At 34.3% G+C, this 21027-nt stretch overlaps 3 protein-coding genes and 1 pseudogene across 4 annotated transcripts; 3 read left to right on the top strand and 1 right to left on the bottom strand.

Annotated features, from left to right (window-relative positions):
• The first annotated feature begins 39 nt into the window (after window positions 1–39).
• On the top strand, window positions 40–20844 carry LOC120115837 (serine/threonine protein phosphatase 2A 57 kDa regulatory subunit B' theta isoform-like). 2 transcript variants are annotated; one of them, XM_039136442.1, is made up of 4 exons: window positions 40–131; window positions 569–1821; window positions 3381–3739; window positions 20827–20844. In XM_039136442.1, coding segments are annotated over exons 2-4 (1560 nt in total). In that variant the 5' UTR covers window positions 40–131; window positions 569–621; the 3' UTR covers window positions 20828–20844. The 2 variants fall into 2 exon arrangements, with proteins under 2 accessions (XP_038992373.1, XP_038992372.1); XM_039136441.1 differs by lacking the exon at window positions 20827–20844 and having other exon boundaries at window positions 3381–3935.
• LOC120115941 (protein HHL1, chloroplastic-like) lies at window positions 5497–8168 on the top strand (the record flags this gene model as incomplete). The annotated part of the gene is made up of 6 exons (XM_039136553.1): window positions 5497–5862; window positions 6555–6692; window positions 6930–7016; window positions 7243–7290; window positions 7456–7595; window positions 7991–8168. Coding segments are annotated over 6 exons (780 nt in total), but the record flags the coding sequence as incomplete, so codon positions are not given.
• Window positions 9502–12666, top strand: LOC120115838 (annotated as a pseudogene).
• LOC120115839 (agamous-like MADS-box protein MADS4) lies at window positions 14860–17907 on the bottom strand. Its single transcript, XM_039136443.1, has 8 exons — window positions 17580–17907; window positions 16368–16449; window positions 16118–16185; window positions 15826–15925; window positions 15671–15712; window positions 15520–15561; window positions 15197–15345; window positions 14860–15110 (listed from the first exon to the last, which is right to left on the bottom strand). Exons 1-8 carry the CDS (start codon window positions 17762–17764, stop codon window positions 15032–15034), a joined length of 747 nt encoding a protein of 248 aa, XP_038992374.1. The 5' UTR covers window positions 17765–17907; the 3' UTR covers window positions 14860–15031.
• Window positions 20845–21027: the final 183 nt, after the last annotated feature.

The following is a 21027-nucleotide window of genomic DNA, read 5'->3' as shown; positions in this document are numbered from 1 at the left end:
CAGACACCGGTTGTTGATCTTTCTGGTTCCTGTTATGGATTTGAACTTTTGACCAGGAAGGAAGAGCTAATCATAGTCAACAAAGACCCACGAGCTAACCAAAATGGAATTCTCTTGAAATTACCTTCTCTGTAAGTGTTTCAGCAGCCCCTTTTTCTCTTTAATTTCTCAAATTTATAATTTTGAATTTTTAACTTTCCTTTGTGGAAGAACAGAGAAACTAGTGTTGATCTCTTCTTTTTAGTGAGTTTAAATTTCTGGGTCTTGTTGTTTTCAGTCCCTTTAGTTTGAATTCTTTGCAATCTGTACTGTTTTAGACAAAGTTGTTGGGTTGATTTTCAGCCAGGAGGTTGAAGCTGAATAAGGGTTTATGTTTTGGATGTTTGAGATTCGAAAGTTGTTGAATTTCGATTAGTTCTCTTATTTTAGCAGTTTGATTTTGGTTCCACCGTAGATATCATATTTTAAGTTATCCTTATGATTTATGATTTTCGGGTTTTACTTATGGCTTATATCGAAGGTAGATTCGGTTATCGATGAATTGCTGATTGGTGCTAAGAATTTTTAGGTGTTTGACATAACTTTCCGGAATCTGCATTGTGCAATTAAGGGGAATGAACCATGCTCAAACAGATTCTAAGTAAGCTTCCTCGGAAATCTTCGAAGCCAGGTGATCATCGTGAACACGGTGGACACCATAGTACTTATTCTAGTGTTTCGGGTGGTGGCTCGAGGGGCAGCAATTTAGGAGCCGGCAAGTCTGGGAATTTGAGTGTTTCGTCGGTCGCTGTACCTAATTCTACGCCAGATGTTGGACGAAAAAGTTCAGGTTTGAAGCCAAATGGGAATCATGTATTCTCTTCTTTCGAAGCATTGCCTGCTTTCAAAGATGTTCCGGCTTCTGAGAGGCAGAACTTATTCATAAAGAAGCTTAACTTGTGTTGTGTCGTATTTGATTTCACCGATCCCACCAAGAACCTCAAAGAAAAGGAGATCAAGCGGCAAACATTGTTAGAGCTTGTCGAGTATGTGACTTCCGCGAATGGGAAATTCCTGGATGCTGTGCTGCAAGAAATTGTTAAAAAGGTTTCAGCAAACTTGTTTAGGAATCTTATTCCGCAACCACGAGAGAATAAAGTCATAGAAGGCCTGGATTTGGAAGAGGAGGAACCTTCGATGGATCCTGCTTGGCCACACTTGCAAATTGTATACGAGTTTCTTTTGAGGTTTATAGCCTCACCTGAGACCGATGCAAAATTAGCCAAAAGATATGTCGATCAATCCTTCATCATGAAATTGCTTGACTTGTTTGACTCTGAAGATCCTAGAGAAAGGGAATATTTGAAAACAATTCTTCATCGCATCTACGGGAAATTCATGGCGCATCGACCGTTCATTAGGAAAACTATAAACAACATTTTTTTCCATTTTATTTTCGAGACCGAGAAACACAATGGGATTGCTGAACTTCTGGAAATTTTGGGCAGCATTATTAACGGGTTTGCACTGCCACTGAAAGAAGAGCATAAAGTGTTCCTTGTTCGGGTTTTAATTCCTTTGCACAAACCGAAATGCTTAGCAATGTATCACCAACAGTTATCTTACTGCATCACGCAGTTTGTCGAGAAAGACTGCAAGCTTGCAGATACTGTCATTAGGGGGTTATTAAAGTACTGGCCCATCACAAATAGTTCAAAGGAAGTCATGTTCCTAAATGAATTGGAGGAAGTTTTAGAAGCAACTCAGCCACCCGAGTTTCAGCGCTGCATGGTGCCGTTATTTCACCAAATTGCTCAGTGTTTGAACAGTCTGCACTTTCAGGTGAGAAACTTTGAAAGTTATGTTCTGCTTTGCCTTAATTTCGTTATTTCTTAATCTGTTTTATCGCTGTCTACTTCATATCTTTGACTTGGAGACCTTAGTGTCTTTACCCAATATTGCATCATATATGCCATGATCTGGATTCATTCTGCATTTAAAGTGCATTTTTCAGTTATGTTACTCAAACTCGGGGATAAGTGTTAGATGCTGATACGTGTTCCATACGAATATGCTTTTTTCAAAGGTTTTTCCTTGAATTTGTGAGCCATATCCTGTACCAATGTCTGAACATGTATAATGCAAGGATAAGTAAAGCAAATGCTCCAGGACAACATGTACCGATTGATTTTGCGATTAGTTCAGGTTAAGCATTATTTTGATTTATACATTTGGTGTCGTTCCGTTCGGTGTCAACTTTGTATTGTCGAATGTACTGTTCAGATTAGAAGTTAGAACCTAGTTGTACAGTCGGGAAATGCTTGAGCACTTTCCAAAAGAGGATTGGTCCCTATAAGAAGTTATTTTGAATGTTTTCTCATGAGGTTCCACTGGTGAAATTAACAAATAAGTTCAATGTTACCAAATGGAATTGTAGCGTGGCTCGGTTCCGCTGTTTCTGCTTTCGAGTGTGTCCCGTGGCCTTATTGGCAAATTGGAATAGATCAGCAAGGTTAACTATCTATAACTAAAACTCCTTTTTCTTTGGAATATATTTTGTGGTTGGGAAGTATTGTTGGTCGAACTCTTATTTTAATGATGGTTACTGCAATAAAGGGTCAAGCTTTGTTACTTGGACTTCGGTAGTTCGGTTTGAGTGTCAGAAACGAGTATGTGTCCTACATGAGTTTCTTTTTTTGTTTTCAAAGTTTTTTCATGCTTTTAGAGGATCCTTGGAGCGTCATCTCTATACCCATGTCTGAATAGGCAGGCATCAGACACGGGCTTCGGGAGCAGATTCTTCAAGAAAAATGGGTTGAAGCAACCTAGAGGTCAAGTGTTTGAGCTACGGGCATCTTCTAAAATGTTGTTATTTGAATTCATTAACATCCTATTAGTAATTTGCTTTGCATCTTCTTTCGTGTGAGAGTCCCTTACCATTGTTGATCCGACTCTTCGTTTGCTTGAAGTATCTCAGTTCGACACATATGTTACTCGGACTTGGGTGTAAGTGTCGACATGAATAAGGGTTAGACATGGGTATGTTAAGTTTTCTTCCTAGGTTTCCATGTATTTAGAGAGGTTCGTTGAAAGATCTAGCGACAAATCCCGGATTCTATTTCTATTTAGATATATATTGTTTTCCATTTCATTTATGAATTCATTTTTGATTTTGGCGATACTGTGTTGCCTGAAGAAAGGTTCTACCTATATTGTTCGGATTCTTTATTCCAACGCATATTCGGACATGGGTGTAGGGATATGATCTTCCCAATACCCATATCCGATACTTACATTTGAGTCCGAGTAAGGGTTCTACCAATTTGATCTTACATGGAGCTCATAATTTTTGCCTCAACGAATGCAACTGTTGATTTTCGTCTATTTTGTCCACTTCTCAGGTTGCCGAGCGAGCTTTATTTTTGTGGAACAACGATCACATCGAGAACTTAATCATTCAAAACCGCAAAGTAATACTGTCGATTATTTTACCGGCACTGGAGAAAAATGCGAGGAATCACTGGAATCAAGCTGTACATAGCTTGACTCTAAACATCCGCAAAATCTTCTACGATCTCGATCCAGAGCTGTACAAGGAATGCTTGCTTAAGTTCCAGGAAGACGAATCCAAAGACGAAGAGAACAAAGCTAAACGCGAAAATACATGGAAACGCTTGGAAGAACTCGCGGAAAAGAAAGATTTCAGTAGGGAAGACATGCTCGAAACCCGAAAATCGATCGGTAACAGCTCATCAGGTTAGATACATATATATTTATATTATTAACACGTTTTCAAGATTATCAGATTTTCTATTGGGGTGGAACTGATATATTGTGAATTTCTTTGCATATGACAATCTGAGATTATTCTGTATTGTAGGGTTCCAGCTTATTTAGTGAAACCTAATAAAACATTTTTGCTAAATTAATCTATATATTTCTTGAATTTGTGCTTATAGCGTATATTTCGTTATCGGTTTATTCGGTTAGATCGTTTCGGGGTTTCTTTTTACCATATTTTCCTCTCATTCCTTTAGTTTTTCTTTTTCAGTATCTTTATGTAGTCAGTACTGTATTAGTATTGGTATCAGTCGAAACGCCATGCACATACAAGCTTTGGACTGTTCAAATAACTCATTTTAGTATTAAAATAGTATTTCCGACCTAGACGGGTCAGTCAGAATTACCTTTTCATGGCCCAGTTAATGATGTCGTGGACTCCATCGGCCTTTCCATGACGTGGATTATGATCACGGGCCGGCTTATGATCCGGAAATGATGATTCGAAAGCAGAGGATCGATCCTTGTTTGCAAGTTTATTGCATGGGTTAACATGCAAGTTTTTGTTTGGTCTCGTTTTTATTGCGCGGCAGCCATGTATCGGTTTCAAATAAAAGCCGACAACACTTCGACAGGAGTTGTTCGGACGTCGTTTGTATATGGCTCTGATGTTCACGTTTGATGCTTCTTGAAGACAAATCTCTTGGCAACTAGATTCCCCTTCATGTTGGTCACGGTTCTCGGCCTGTGCATCTGTTCCAATAAAAGGCCAACAATGCTTCAACACGAGTCGGAATGAAAAAACGACGAAGCATCCCCAACCACGTGTGACACCCCGAGGAAGAAAACCAAACCACCACAGTCAAGGTAAGTCCGTTACATCGGTCGTCGTTGTCGGAACCTTGTTGTTCGGGGTAGAACATTAACAATGGCATGAAAATTTGAGGCTGGAGATGATCAATGAAAGAGAGTAGATAATTACGAAGATAGTGACTAAGTTGCCTAAATATACATTCTTAAAAGATTATATATTAAAATAAAATTTATCTCTAATTATTTACGTTAATAAAAATAGTCTTTACAACTAATTTACGTAAATATATATTCACGTATATTTACGTAAAATAATATTTTCAATTAAAGTAAGATTATATATTAACGTGAGCATTTTTTTTGTTGCCCTCAGTTTCAAAGCTTAGTTTGATTAATTTGGACCGACTCAGGTTGTACACATAGCTTTGGTGGGTGAGTCTCTCAGCAGAGTTTTTCTGCATACACAATGATTCGAACTTGAAACCTTATATAAACGATATCTAATATATCATATCTTTATTAATATTTTAATAAATTTTCACTTTACTAACAATCAATTATTCTAATAGGATGAGACATCAGATCCCTTAAATAAGGTCAGAGGTTCGAATCTTAACGTTTGCGAATGAAACAAATTAGATAGGGAGGGTCACTCTCGTCTTTCCATACTGATAGTTATAAAAAATATATTATATGAATAATTGAATGATCACTTCGTAACTTTCAATAGTTGGGATTCAACAAAACAACGCCCTAAAATTGAGGATCATTTTGTAACTTTTTAGTGATGGGACTCAACAAAGCAGAATCATATAGTTGAGTGACCATTTGTGTAGTTTACACAAATTTATAGTGGTACGAGAAAACGCCACGTGTCTGGTGAATATTAATTTAATTTTTTATTTTATCTCAGAAAATCCTTAAAGCGTGGATAAGGGCCACTCCACAGATAAAAATTCTCTCTCAAAATCTCATCCTCTCAGTTCTTTGGAGGTTGCAATGTCGCTATATGCGCTGGTGATACTTCCTCCGTCGTGTACTTCGAGACCTCACCACGAACCGGTCGATAGGTTAGTGAAACACTCACTGTTCAGTTCGAAAACGGCGCCTTTGCGGCTGACGCAGCAGCAGAGCCGGAGGCAGCGCCATGGAGGAGGGAAGTTGGCGGTCGAAGCTAAAGGGAAGAAGGGGATGGCGGCGCGTCAGTTCCAAAGGCAACCGCCTCCTCCTTTGCCTAAGATTGAAGACGATGGCAACCCTCGCTTTGTTATCTTCATACGCATGGCCAATGTTTGTATCTTTTCCTCACTAACAAATGTTTAGTTTCCGATTATTAACGTCCCCTGAAAAAAGTATTTATTTTGTTTCCTATTATATTCACAAATTGTTCGGGTTCGACTCGGCTCAGTTAGTATAGAGCTGAGCTGAGCTCAAGCTCGAGTAGCTTGAGCTAGATGAATTTGAGTATCTAATACTTTGTTCAAGTAGTCCGAGAGCTTAAATGATCTTTTTTTTATGTTTAATTAGTATCGAAAAACTTCAATTCAAACTTGAGTTCGAGTATAAATAATTAATCTTGAAATGGAGCTCAAGCTATATAGTCAATTAACTTTGAGTATCTTTGTAGTTTGTACATAATCCGAGTATCTCATGGGCTTATTCGATTAATTTTTTAAATTAATATTGAAAAGCTGCTCGAGCTATCGAGTCAATCGAATTCAACTATCTTAAGATTTAATTCAGAGTTAAATCCAAACTCGATGTCAAGCAAAAATGAATGAGCTAGCTTGAAATCAAGCATGGCGATTGAGTTTTAAAACTGCTACTTGACTGAGCTCATGTTGAGTTTTAAGCTTCAAATTTGAAATCAAACTTGAGCTCGAGGTTCTTACAACATGAACGTAGCTCGGCTAGTTTTAGCTTCAATATAAATGATGTTGCTGCATTTTTCTTGACTATTAAAAGTCTCATCGCTTGTGCAGGTTAATCTTTGGTACCCGCTTAGTATTATAACTGGTGGCACCACTGCAAAGATCATGGTTGCAGCAAAGGACAATTTCCTAGGAAAGTACATCTACAAAGATACGCTTGCCAGAAATCTCGCAGCAGTTATTTACAGAGTAAATTCTCTCGATCCTAACATTATCTCCCCATTAGATCATTATTTTGCCAATATTTTCATGTTTATGTTCCAAATATGGTCGGAAACAGGTACTTTGAAAAAAAAACTCAAGCAACATAGCATATGAATGTTTCATATTTTCGAATTTTGACTTTTTCAGTGTTAATTACTTTCCACTATTTCAATCCGAGTTCTAATGTTTTCTTGACTACTTGTTCTCTTTTTTTCCAAATAGGATGAGAAGGAGATTAAGAAGACAGCGTTTAAACAATTCCGAATTCTGCAATCTGCTACTGAGTTCAGATATGGTTACAAACTTGTTGTAATGTTCCCCACTTATATTTTATAAAGTTTAGTTCAGAGTTGGTTCTCTCTTTATTATCTTCAACAATGTTACCCAGACTCGGTGAAAATGTCGAATATTTGTGTCAGACGCGGATATTTTGTTTTGTAAAAAGATGAAGAGTCGACATAACATAATTTATTAGGACTGTTTGTTTGGTGCACCTAGATGATGAGGAAACTCACTGCTGATACTAAATGTGCAGGAAAATGGTAATCTCAAAGCTGCAGTTGCTACCAATGATGTTATCGAGGTGAACATAGAAATTATTTTTTGATAATATTGGAAAAGAAAGTTGAACCTACCTGCGTTGGACATATATCAATGTCCTACACTTACCGATCCTGAATAAGACAGCCTTTATCGACTTACTAACATAAATACATATATATATATATATGTTCCAAATGGAATTCAGCTTCCAACACAAGACCAGCTTAAAACAGTTGTTGATAAAGTGAAAGACTTCTTTGGTGATGCAAAAGAGTCGTTCGGGAAGATAACATCCCTAAATTCTGTGGATTCTGAGTCGGAGGAAAAGTCCACAGAAAGGGCCTAGTAAGTTTTCTACCGTCGATATTTTCTATACTGTTCCGGATCATCTTTTCTTTTGAAGTTCCTGAATCCGACATGTTTTCTGATATGGTTACTTATTTATCCGAATAAGTATTTGTATTTTTAGTTTCTTTTATGCATTTAGAAAGTTCTTGGTGAGTTGTATCATCGTACTCATGTCCTAATATGTCTCGGACACGAGTATTGGACAAGACACTCGAAAAACAAAATGAAATATCAGAACAACATAGGAACATAGGGTATGAGGATATGAACATATTCGTATCACACACTCGTATTGGATCAGAATATCAGACTGTCTCTATCATTTTATCTTACCCTTGATTCATCGAGGGGTTTGAACGATTTCGTTTTCCGACTTTTATTTCACTTGCTAGGGTTGAAGGTTGATGAAAGACTAGCCGTGGGACCTGGATTTGGATGCTGCATGCGTTCAGCCAAAAAGTGATAATTAACACAAAATTTCAGCTGCAAAGTTTTATTCATCGTCTATATATGTTTCATTGTGCACAATTCTTAACTTCGAAGGTTCCCAATAGTTTAGTAAGAAAATTCAAGATTCGAATTTCGGTTCGAGCTTGATTCGAGATGAAAATTAAATCGTTTAGTTCACTAGATTGTCATGTTTGATTCATAGATCACTTTCATCGCCTTTATACTCACCTAATTGTATTCGGATGTTTACTTTATGATGCCATTAGCCGCTAATATTATAAAAATAAGGTGCGATGGCATTGAACGCTCATTCTTCTAACATTCTTGGTATTTGAACTCTAGATCTCAAGAAATAATAATAATTCGTTTACCACCGAACTCGCTTGATAAATCGGTTTGTATAATCTTATTTGCTATCATCATCTCATGTCTTAATTTTCAAATGAATATTAATGATCAATTCTACGGAAATAGAAAAAATTTATGCTATATATGTTTAGTTTAAGATATTCTTTTGGGTGAAATGAATATTAAATTTGTGTCTCGGAAATCAAAAAGGAATAAACTGTAAATTTTAAGGTTCAACAATTGTTGGTGGTATCAATCGATTGGAACTGACGTTGACCCACGTTGACGGTGATGAGTGGCAGCCAATGAAAGACTTTGGTTGAAATTATAAGTCAAATTGATATCTTATCTAAATTTTAAGGATTGAAATAATATTTTTATTTAAAATTTATGACTAAATTAATATTCTATCTAAAGTTTAGGAATCAAATAAAAATTAATCTCTTTTAACTAATGTATCATATCGTCAAATTTATATGAGTTAACAGTTCAACCAAAATATAATAATTATCTATAATGTAAGTGACTGTAATATGTTCTTTTCGAATTTAATAGAAATATGTGCAAATATGAAATTAAAGTGATATAGGTAGTTAACCTAATTAGGGATGAGTATGGGTCGGGTTTTTGATCCACCCTACCAACCCAAAAATTATACATCCCCACTTGATTCGAACTAGTCCCCGAAAAATATATACATTCCACTTTACTTGAGTTCGACTCGTCTTTTTAAAATAAAATTCGAACTTGGCCCTATCCAACCCGAATTTATTAAAAAAATATTATTTTTATTCAATAAAAATAAAGATTTAATTAAAAAATAATATATAAAGATATATTATTATAATTATCTCTAAATATACAATATTAAATTAATAATTATCTCTAAATATATAAGATAAAATTATAAATTCTTTTATTCAGATCAGATTGAATATTTTTAACTAAACATGAACCCGAAGCAGAACTAAACATAATTTCTAAAAATATTGACATAACCCGACCCGAAGTCAATTTTTTTTTTTAAAAATATAATGAGATCAGATAAGTTAGGAACGTGTCAGGTTTGAGTCTCATGCTCGTCCTAAACCTAATTATAAAATCACCTCACTTTTCCAGATAAAATCCCGTCACCGGCCTTTAATCCTTAGGGCAAAATCCCTCTCCTCTCTCCCATTACGAGTCTTCGAAATCGGAATCCAGATCTCCGCCGGTCGCCGCCTCAATGTCTCAGGTAGTCTTTTTCCCCCCTAATCTCTTGATTTCCCCCTCTATTTTTTACCTATTCATCCATCCCAAGTTTATCTAACGTAAAAAAAATATATATCAAATTTCAATTCGCAACCGAAAATAGGTTTCTTTTGGATTTTTTAGTAAAATATTGCATATGTTAAGGTGATTTAATTGTATTTGTTTTGTTTTGTGGTTCAGGTCTATAATAGAAACTCTTCGGCTGCGAAGCGTGCTAGAACGGATGGTATGCTAATGAATTGGATTTAATCTCTTTTGAATTTGTACCTTTTTTATTTGTGTGTGTAATTTTTGTTGTTAAAATTTGAAGGTAGTCGTAGGGAAGATGATTGGACATGCCCCAGTTGTTATAATGTGAATTTTTCATTTAGGACTACTTGCAATATGCGCAATTGCACTCAACCCAGGCCAGCTGGTCATAATTCAGTAAGTAATGATGGTATTAGCCTCATCATGTTCGAAGAATATCCCGGTTTTTGCATGTGGTTGGTTTTGTCGATGTAGTTTTGGCTCATATTATAAATTACTGATGTTCGGATTGAAATTGTTTTAAGAGAATGACTGAATGAGTAACAAAAGAGTAGATTCGTTGAAATTTGTGCTTAGCTAGTTGTTTTTAACGCATTTACTACTTGGTTCTATGCTGAGATAAAGAAAAATGATCGGTGTGTGTCGTGTTGTGCACGGAAGTAACGAACTGCATTCTTTGTTTTATTCAGTCTAGTTAGTCTGTTTTCATTTAAGAAAATCTGTTGGTGATAATTCTTTTAAATTTGATATATGTTCTGTTGCGGAATTAAAGAACTATGTTGATATTGATCCTTTTCAATTTGTTTGTTCTCTTCAGAAATTAACCCCTCCTTTTATTTTTTACTTCTAAGATTAAGTTGTTATTTTTTTGTTGCAGAAATTTGCTGCCAAGCCTCAACAACCCCCACCAAATTATTCGTCACCTGCTCCTTATGTAGGTCCTGGTGCGCCATCTTCAATGTATCTGGGTGTGCCACCTTATGGGTCTTCCTTCTTCAATGGTTCCTCTATTCCTCCGTATGACATTCCATTTCCCGGAGGATCAGCTTATCCGTATGGAAGTCGTCTTCCTGGTGGCAGTTTCATCCCCTGCATATGTCTGGGCCACCCCCTTTTTCTAGTGGTTCTATGATTGGAAATGGTAATTTTTTTCCATTTATAAATGCTTTCTTTTTTCCTTCATTTTACTTTTCTGTTCTCCTATTATTCTTTCATTCTAGTTAAATTCTTGACATAGAACACTTGATCATAATTCATTCTTAGCTGCAAAATATGCCCTACAATCTCCGTGCATATATTGGTGAGTAAATGATGCTATTGAAGTATCCCATTGGTAAGTTTTACTATTCTTTTTTCAGGTGGGGTGTATGGCATAACTCCTTTGATGGACCGTTATGGTTTTGGCTTGCCCATGGGTCCGCCACCAATGGTATGTCAGAGGGTTAATTATATTATGAAATCACTCTTTTTTCGGACTGTAATTAGTATTGCAAGCTGAGCCTTTCGTAGCACTTATCTTTGTTGCAAGCTTAGTTTTTAGGGACCTGCAGCGAAAGCATGTCTTTACCACCAATATATGTTTTGCAGATCTGGAATTTTCCTAATCTCTTTGGACCATTATTTTATAACATTTAGCAGAGCTACAATTTTTTTATGTAGGTATTAAATTTTGTGATGTGATATATATTTTCACCTACAGGGACCAAGGCCAGGATTTTTCCCAGATGATAAATCACAAAAAAAGGGTTCTGGTATGTCATATCTCTACCTTTTATGTTCATAGATACCCTTATTTTAGCATCACAACTATTTTATGCAACAACTTGATTCTACTAATCTTTTGCAGATGCTATACGTGATAATGATTGGAAATGCCCTAAATGTGGGAATATTAACTTCTCTTTCAGAGCTGTCTGTAACATGCGGAAATGCAACACACCAAAGCCTGGACCTCAGGTTTGTCTTGATTTGATTTTATTTAAAGCATCTTAATGCATAAAGTAGTTCATTACAGTTTTGTGTTTTGAATATTCTGATTTATAACAATATTCTTTTGTAAATGCAGGCTGCAAAATCAGATAAAAATTCAAGTAAGTTCTTTTGAATTTGTAAAAATCACCTTCTTATGTTTTGAAGTTTTATGCATGTGTTTCATGCTTTTTAGGACAAAAGATGCCCGAGGGAAGCTGGAAGTGTGAGAAATGTAGCAATATTAACTATCCGTTTAGAACAAAGTGCAACAGACAAAATTGTGGAGCAGAAAAACCGGCTGAGTCAAATGAGTACACCTCACCAACAGCAAATGAAAATGATCAGGTTTGTGTTCTGATGCATTTTCTCGTTCTAGTTTGTTACTTGAAGTTATTGTTTTTGTTGACCACATTTGTACAAGTTAAGAATTCAACGAGTTTTCAATACTCCTAATTATTCATGGTTAAAGAATTTTTTGACCTTCACCTACCTCTTTTATCTCACTTTCGCATTTGTGTGTTCAACTGTTACTATATTTACTGCATTTTAGTGCTCGTTACACAAACACTTGAATGTCACCTTGCTAGTTTTTCTTTCCATTGATTTGCAATTATCTACTGTTCCAGTGAGTACTAGGACATGTTTGAGGGTCGACAAGGTCCAGAGTTGTCGTCCAGCATTGCTCAGTTTGGGTGTCTGAAAGTCGGTCGTGTCGTCCTCATGTTGCAGCAGTTGTCGAGTTACTCTACCTTCTCATGATCAGTGTCCAGTTGTGTTAATGCCATGGTATTTTGGGTCTTTATGGATCGTAGATGCTTTATTATGTGTCAGCCATCTAATCTGGGAAATATGTTACAGGTTGATCCCAGATTATTTATCTTTTAGTTAGGTTTTGTACTTTGGAATCAGCTAATTGATTCCAGTGACTATGTTGCTACACTTGCTAGTGGGGAATATACTGCAGCCTGCATCTTTTCTGTTTTTCATTCAATTTATCTACTTGTCCGTGTTGAGGTGTTTTGACAGAAAGCTTCTGTTAGAGATAGTAAGTACTTAGTTTTTTATTCTTTAACTAGTTAAATTGTCAGCTAATGCGGGGAGTTGGATTTTTCTTCAGTTGTTTTCATACTTGAATGTATGAAGTAGACCCCCCCTCCAATCCGGTCTATAATCAAGAACAATATCGTTGTGATTGTGGGTGATTTCCTCTATAATCTTCCGGCAATCACATTTGTCGCCCAATATGAAAATCACTCGTGTGTGATTGGTCACAATGTTGCCCAATATGAAAATTACTCTAGTGTGATTGGTCACAATGTCGCATATTTTGCCACATCATAAGTTACGCTTAGTTCCCTTGTGGCTCAATTTGCATTGCTGGTTAATTTCGCTGCATGTGGTATCTGTTGTCCCTGCCTTGGAATAATGTTGTCGGTCATCGTCTTGAATTGAGAACTCCGTGTTTTGTCGGTGTTACATACTGCACAGTCCCCGATGCTCATACGAGCATGGAGAAAACTGCAGGTTTGATTCAAGCCCGAGGAAGCTGCCTGCCTATAGAAGCCGGTTTTGATGTTTTAGAATTTCCAGTCTTCATGTGTTAGATCTAAAGAGCAAAATGGCTATAAGTATTGTATTCGTTTGTTCCCCCCCCCCCCCTCATTAATTATCGTTATTATTTTAATTTTTAAGCCGATAACGGGCTAAGGGAGAGACCTGTTTGATTTGGTCAGATTTTTTGAGCCGTCCATGATAATTTGATTCGGTTCATTTTTTTCATGGTTTGACCTTTTCAACTTTATTATTTCATGTTTTTTTGACATTGTTTTGTAAATATTTTTGCAATGTATATGCCTTTGCGAAAGGATTCTCATGATTTGGATATTTTTTTAACCTAATGATCTTAACAAATAAACTGTACCCTTTGCACAAGGATTCTCATGTGTAAACATTTGTGAATTTCATATTGTTTATTTTTTTTAATTAATATGAGGTAAGTATAAGGCCGTGTCTGTTCAAAGAGTCAGTTCAAAGCTGAATGCTCAACATTGAACGTTCAAAGCTGAACGCTCAATATTGAACGTTCATACTCTTGGCATTCTTGGTGCTCTATTTATTTAAGTTTGTGCATGATTTGAATTCTTTAATTTAGCTTGAAAACGAATATGAACAAGTAATATACGAGTGACTTATGCGTAATGCTCCAAATCAAGATTAGTAGTCATAGAATTTCAATTAATCTTTAATTTTTTGGGTAATTTGTATATTTGGTACCTAAACTTTAAATGATCATTTTTCGTTTCAAAAGTTATAGATAATCATTAAATATATTAAATTGTTATTGTTTTAAAATCTGAAATGATGAAACATGAGTTCGGATGCACTTTACTTTACCTTGTATTAAAATCATTCCCATAGGGCCATGCGAGTGCTTCAACCAATTAAAACCAATCTGCATGTGAATTGTGATACGTCTGGCTTTAGCCTAATGACTTTCAAATGAATTTTTTTTTTCATTTTTTTTAATCATTTTTAGGGTAAGTTACTCATTTAGTACATAAACTATTAACTTTGGTCTGTTTTAGTACTTAGATTTTTTTTAAATCATACCTAACGTTTATTTTTCATTTCATTTTAGTACTCTGTTGTTAAAAGTTTAATGTGCTTAGTATCTAAACTTTCAGTTTTGGTCCATTTGTACCTAAACTTTCAATTTTTTCAAAACTTAATGTTAAATTTTGAATGGGGTGCTAAAATAAAATAAAAATTAAAGTTTTTAACGACATGTACTAAACTGTATTAAAAACTAAACTTTAAGTATGATTTTGAAAAATTAACAGTTTAAGTACTAAAACAAACTAAAATTGATAGTTTAATTACTAGATAAAAAAGATTGATTCGATACCAAATGTAGGAGTGAGTGACCTCTCGATATCTCATACATCCTCCCTCAATGAACAAACATGGTATGGTTAGAGGGAGGATATATGAGATATTAATATACCAAAAAAATATGAGAAATGTTAATCATACCATATTTATCTATTAATGATGTTGTGACTCGATGTTCATCTTTACCAGAAGAGTGAGATAGAATTATCTTCTTCTCGTATCATCAAAAAAATCGAACTAATTTTCAATTAAAACTAATATAAGATTAATCTCAAAAGAAAAAGTTGGAAGTAATCTTCTTACAAAGATGCACTGTCTAGCTCACACAGAGTTTCTTATAGTTCATCCTAATTAAAGACACGTAGCTTATGATAATAACAATAATAATAAGTCCATGACATTATACCTATTTGTTTTCATGGCATAACATAAACTAGTTTCTTATGAAGAAATCCATGCCCATGGTTTCTTCTCCTTCATATATATAAATACTATGCCAACCAACCAGTCATATAGTTATTCACACTCGGACCTGCCGCGGTGACGACCGACATCGGATCATGCTGGTATCTGTAATCGGAAATAAAAATTGAGAAAATTGGAAATCAAATCGAATTACAGTGCTTCTTTAGAAAATCGAATCGAAATGTACGTACCCGATTTGTAAAGTCGGCTCGCAATCCAATGGATGGAAGAAGGCATCGCCATGGTGAGGATGATGGTGAACCGGTTGACGGCCATAGCCTACATCTTCCGTTGCATTTGGATTCATCTGCAGTGGATTTACTTGGTACCCTTCCACTAACTATATTAAACCGATCCGAACCGTAATCCGGTTTGGATTTTCATTGAATTTAGTTCGATTTCGATTTGATGATAAAGAGAATATATTTATTTCGGTTTCCGATTCTAAATTATAAGAAAAAAATGTTAATTATTCGATCGAACCGAATTTAATTTAATAAGAGAGAAAGCTTACCCTTTGTTTTAGGGTATTATTGGCTTCATTAAGAAGATGTTCCTGCATTAAAGATAATGGAATTTAAAGAATTAATCATATAATTAATTAATTAATTAATTAATTAAGATAGTTTTTTTTTGGTACATAATTAAGATAGTTAATGGCATACCTTTCTTTGGAGATCAGTGAGCTGATCAAGCATGTATTGGGTCTACAACAACACAATATTTAATTTACTAACAAATATTTTACTGTAATTTTTCACTAATTTACTTGAAAAATTTATATAATTTTATTTAATCCGGAGAAATATGTAAAAAGTACCCGAGTTGATCTGATTAGCTTCAGTGATGAATCAAGCTGTTTCTCGAGCGACTCAAGCTCTTTGCTGTTTAAAGGACCCAAATCTTCTCCTAGTAAATTCCTAATAAACAAATCAAAATTTTATCAATGTATATACTTATAATAATATGGGATTTTACGAATTCGTATAAAGAATATAAAAATTTTGATCATACTCGTATTAGATATATATATATATATTTATCTTTAAATTCATATTAGTATAATTGAATAAACCTAGAGTTGGGATCATTAGGGTTGTTTTCTAACTCACCTTTGGGACCTTTGTAAGGCATCATAACGTGCTTTAAGCTTCAGATACTCTTGTCGACTGCTTAATTCCTGTAAAGATATCATCGTATTGTTTATATTTATGTTATAGTTAATATTCTTCTGATGGAAGTTCATAAATCACTATAGTTTACACTCAATTAAGTAACAAATAACTCTTGTTGTTACGATCTACTGAGATTTAATGGTTAAAATTAATGTCTATGTAACTCGGAGCAGAGGTTAAATGTTACCAAAGCAGCCTCTCTAGATGATACATTTGGCTCAGGAGCTCCATAGTTGCATTTCTGGTACCTCTCCAATGTTTTGAGCATGCTACAACATTATTAATCAGTTAACTTTTAGTTAAAACTAAAGATATGCAAGTCTATTGATAAAATACAACGATAATAATTGTTCTCAAACAATCGTAATCATAAATAATGTTTTGGTTATATCGTGTTTATTATGATTGCAGACATAATGAATATTAACATGATCGAAAAATTGCAAAAACTATAAAACAACATTTATTATGACATCGTGTAATGACAGTTATTTAGTTAAATTTAAGGATATACAAGTCAGTTAATGAAACATAATGACAACAATTGTCTTCTAACAATCATTATTGTAAACGATGCTTAAATCGTATTGTGTTTATTGTAATTACAGACATAATGAATAATAACATGATAGAAAAAATAGGTAAAATCTACAAATACGCTCGTAATGTCGTGTAATAACAATTATTACGGAGTTGATAAGTTCGAGATTGAATTATAATTTTATACAAAGAGAAAGATGTTTAATTAGAAGCTGAAAACCCTAACCTTAAAATCAGCGTTTGGAAGAAAAGAAAAATAAAAAACCCTAGAAATCCTAGAGGCATTCATGAAGAGATCTCTCCGTTTACACATCATTTTAACTGATCATGGGGAGAGAATCAGACATAAATCCTCCGAGGAAAAACAGGAAAAGGTTTGGGAATCCGACACTGTACTGAAATGTCTTGTTTGTCTTCCCTGCTCTGATTTGATCCATGACATCTCTGAAGCAGCTCAATTGCCTCACAAGAAAACATGGGGATCTTTTTTATTACAAAGATCCATTGGGTTTTTGTCTGGTTTAATTTTCAAACATGTTTCTTATTTTTCCCAACTTTTCACGATCAAAACAAAGATTAGAAACTATATTTTTAAAAACAATTAAAACCCTAGGAAGCTTAACAAAGAGCTGGAAACATGTGAGCAGATCTCTGGGGTATTCTTCAAACTCAGAAGAAAATTGTAAACCCTAGATTTTTCAGATCTACACGAACAAAGAACATTTATAAACATTCCACCAAAGCAAGCAAACATAACAAGTATGATGAGAGCAGCTGCAGAAAGGGGGTTAGCTGTTTGATGATGATTATATATAGTATGTATATGCATATTTATGTGTGTGTATGTGTGTATGCATACCTTGAGCTACTGCAGAATTCGTACAACTTTCCTCTATTGGAGAAGATGATGAGAGCAACTTCAGCATCACATAGAACTGAAAGCTCATAAGCTTTCTTCAATAAACCATTTCTTCTCTTGGCAAAAGTCACTTGCCTGTTGATCTTGTTCTCAATCCTCTTCAGCTCAACCCTACCTCTCCCCATTTTTCGTTTTTAGTAATTTCTCCTTCTCGGAATCAGACCGAAACCCTAGCCCTAAAACCAAAGAAATCTCCCCTTTTGATCGGTTCAAAGCCAAAAGAAATGGGGTTCACTAGTTTTTCGGTTCCTTCTTGGTGAGGGACTTTAATGGCCCCCCTCTTCTCTATTTATTCTCTTGGTCTTTTTGATATTCTTAACTAAGAACTTTGTCACAAAATAAGATGTATCTTTAGTTTTGTTTTATGGTAATAGAAGATTAATTCGAACCTACGTTCTCTTTCCGACTACGATGTACTTATCATTGAACTCAATATTTATCAATAAAATATTGCTCGTAATCTGAAGTGAACTTTGTAGAACACTAATAAAATATGTAATACAGTCAAGGACGGAGTCAAGATAAAATTTTACAGGACAAAAATAAATAGTAGTAAAATGAAGGTCATAACCTAATTATTGAATAATTATTTTTAAATTTAAAAATTAGGATGACATGTTCTAATTTGTTTAATTTTAAAATTAATATGGATTTAATATATATTTAAACCGAGTAAATGACAAGTCAGGGCTTAATTTGCCTAATTTTAAAACTGAAAGGGACCTATAAAGCAATTTGACTCAAAAGTTTGAAAAGTCAATGCTTAATTCGCCTTGTTTCAAAACTAATAGTACTTAACAAACAATTGAAGATAACAAATTTTGAGGGATCAAGAGTTAATTTATAAAATTTTAAAATTAACAAAGATTTAAAAATAGTCGAATATAAAATTTTGAGAGGCCAAAATCAAAGATGGTAACGAATTATATCGATATAATATGATCGAAAAATTATAGAGATATACCATACAATTGTTCTTAAAAAGATAGAATAATTATACTATTATATCGGATCGGGTCAAAAAAATTCACCCTAAACGAGATTTGACATCGCCCTTTACAAACTTGACATGTACCTGCTTTTTTTAAGAGATCGATCTTACAAAATCATATTAAATTAAAACTCGTTGAATTCGAATTAAATTATAACCCTAGCTACGGCCCCTCCCACCGTAGCTTTGGCATAGGATGTAGTTGATTCAATTAATATAAGTGAAATAATAAGGGTTTATATTCAAATCTAACAATTTCATGTTCGACCCTAAATAGTTTTTTATTTTATTTAAAATATATAGAAAATTATAGAAAAATTAAAAGCATTGTCGCCATAAATATTAATATCAGATACAGTAGTAAATGTTTAAATTTGATTTTTTATAATATTTAACTGAAATAAAATTTAATATTAAATTAACTCGTGACATCACACCTATCAAAGGTTTAACAAAATTTAAATTTAATATTTAAATTAATAAAATGTATTTTTTTTCATCGTTAGACTGATAAGATATCTGATGAGGAGATGGAACATTAACCGATAAATGCAGTGACACGTGTCGAGTAGAGATGAAAGCAGAGAGATGCGTGATAATCCACCTGACATTTACGGATTCTTTGGGCATTTAACCTAACCTTAAAACAAACTGAACTTTCTTATGTTCCCTTATAATTACCAAACTACCATGGAGATTTTGTTTTGTAACAAACAAATTACGTATTTAGTATCTAAAGTATTAGTTTTGATCTGTTTTAGTATTTAAACTTTTAATTTTTTCAAAACTATGCTTAAAGTTTAATTTTTGTTTCAATTTAGTACTCGTTAAAAACTTTAAGTTCTGTTTCACCTTAGTATCACCGTTCAAAATCCAACGTTAAGTTTTTAATTTTTTTTTGAAAGTTTAGATACTAAAACGGACAAAAATCGATAGTTCAGGAGGTGAGTTTTTAACGGCGAGGCTACAAAAATGAAATGAAAACTAAACGTTAGGTATGATTTGAAAAAAATCTAAATTTAGATACTAAAATGGAACAAAACTGATAATTTATGTACCGATCAAATAGTTCAAACTTTACAAAAAGAATATAAGATGGCTCTAATCATCAATAACTTAAACATGGTTACAAAAAGAATACATATTTATACATCCATTCAGATTTTATTTTCCCCCTTTAATTGATAAATTAAATGCTCTCTTATTTGGATTCACCCACTTTGTCCATAGTTACTTTTATATTAATGGTTCAACTCTAACATATAATTTATATGTACAAGGCTTTTAAGAAAGTTATATTAGAAACTTAAGGAACCGAAAATTAGGTTTGTAGATGCTCGTTTTTATCCGAGTCTAGGCCCGAAGCAAACTAATTACAAGCCCCATTCAAGCCCAATGTACAACAGATATATGCACAAGAAGAGAGCAGTTTGAGGGTCGGTTTTTAGCAGTTTTTGTTTTTAGGAGATAACCACCCATCATCAGTTTTAATGGGATTAAAACTAAAGGAAAGAGAGAAAATTTTTTTTTACAGAATCAGTGAGGGGCGGTTTTTGGGACAGAACCGGAGAACGCACACAAGAAACAGACAGAGAACCAGAAACGAAGGAAAGCATTGCAGAAAAGAAATGACTAGGAGCCGAGGACTCTGTTAGATATCAACAACTTCATAGTGTAAAGGAATACAAAGGAAAAAAGAGGTGTAATCTCATAATTAAAAAAAACAGAGAAAGCAATTAAATACACATTTTTTCGAGGTATTTTTCTTCCATTTATTTCTGTTTTCCAATCTGTTTTTTTTTTCGTATGCTATTATTATTCAAAACTGAAAATTTGAGAGGGGTTAGGACTTACCTAGACTGTCTGAACACCAATGGAGTCTTGTTGACTCCATTTATTCTATGTGTTGGTTCCATTGTCATGGAAAATGTGAGATTTAATTTAGAAAAACTAGAATAAAACAAGAAAGAGAGGACGAGGGTTTTAGAGTTTACCTGGGTTGTTCCGGCTCCTTAGCGGGGGTCGGTGAGCAGAGGGAGGCTTTGGGTTTAGGCTCTCGTCGGTGGCCATCGGAGAAGGAGGTCGAGAATGAGTAGAAAGGGAAGGTGCAGGGCTGTGCGTGGAAGAGAGGAGATGGAGAGGTTGAGCGACTGTGTGTTTAGGTTTAAGTTTAGTCTAGATTTAGATTAAAATTAGGATATATATTATAGATTTAGGGTTAATTAACTTTTAGCCACCGAATCCTTAGGGTGAAAATGTCGTTTAATCCCTCTAGTTTTGTGTTTATTTTTATTTTGGTCCCCAAACTGAATGTTTTCCTATTTCCAATTTTGTCTCTTTATTTTACCCGCATTTAATTTTAGTCTTAAGTGTTGTTGTATTTAATCTTTGTCGTTT

This window comes from Hibiscus syriacus, unplaced genomic scaffold, assembly GCF_006381635.1.
Source record: "Hibiscus syriacus cultivar Baekdansim isolate YM2019G1 unplaced genomic scaffold, ASM638163v2 tig00110279_pilon, whole genome shotgun sequence".
Taxonomy (NCBI): Eukaryota; Viridiplantae; Streptophyta; class Magnoliopsida; order Malvales; family Malvaceae; genus Hibiscus; species Hibiscus syriacus.
This window is presented reverse-complemented; position numbering and strand designations above follow the sequence as displayed.

Bases quoted from the DNA above. Each gene is read 5' to 3' on its own strand.
- LOC120115837 (XM_039136442.1), top strand. From the start codon at position 622: ATGCTCAAACAGATTCTAAGTAAGCTTCCTCGGAAATCTTCGAAGCCA. The intron at 1,822-3,380 runs GTGAGAAACTTT...TCCACTTCTCAG, and splicing joins TGAACAGTCTGCACTTTCAG to GTTGCCGAGCGAGCTTTATT.
- LOC120115839 (XM_039136443.1), bottom strand. From the start codon at position 17,764: ATGGGGAGAGGTAGGGTTGAGCTGAAGAGGATTGAGAACAAGATCAAC. The intron at 16,450-17,579 runs GTATGCATACAC...ATAATGTTGTAG, and splicing joins GAATTCTGCAGTAGCTCAAG to CATGCTCAAAACATTGGAGA. The intron at 15,111-15,196 runs GTACGTACATTT...TTCCGATTACAG, and splicing joins GAGCCGACTTTACAAATCGG to ATACCAGCATGATCCGATGT.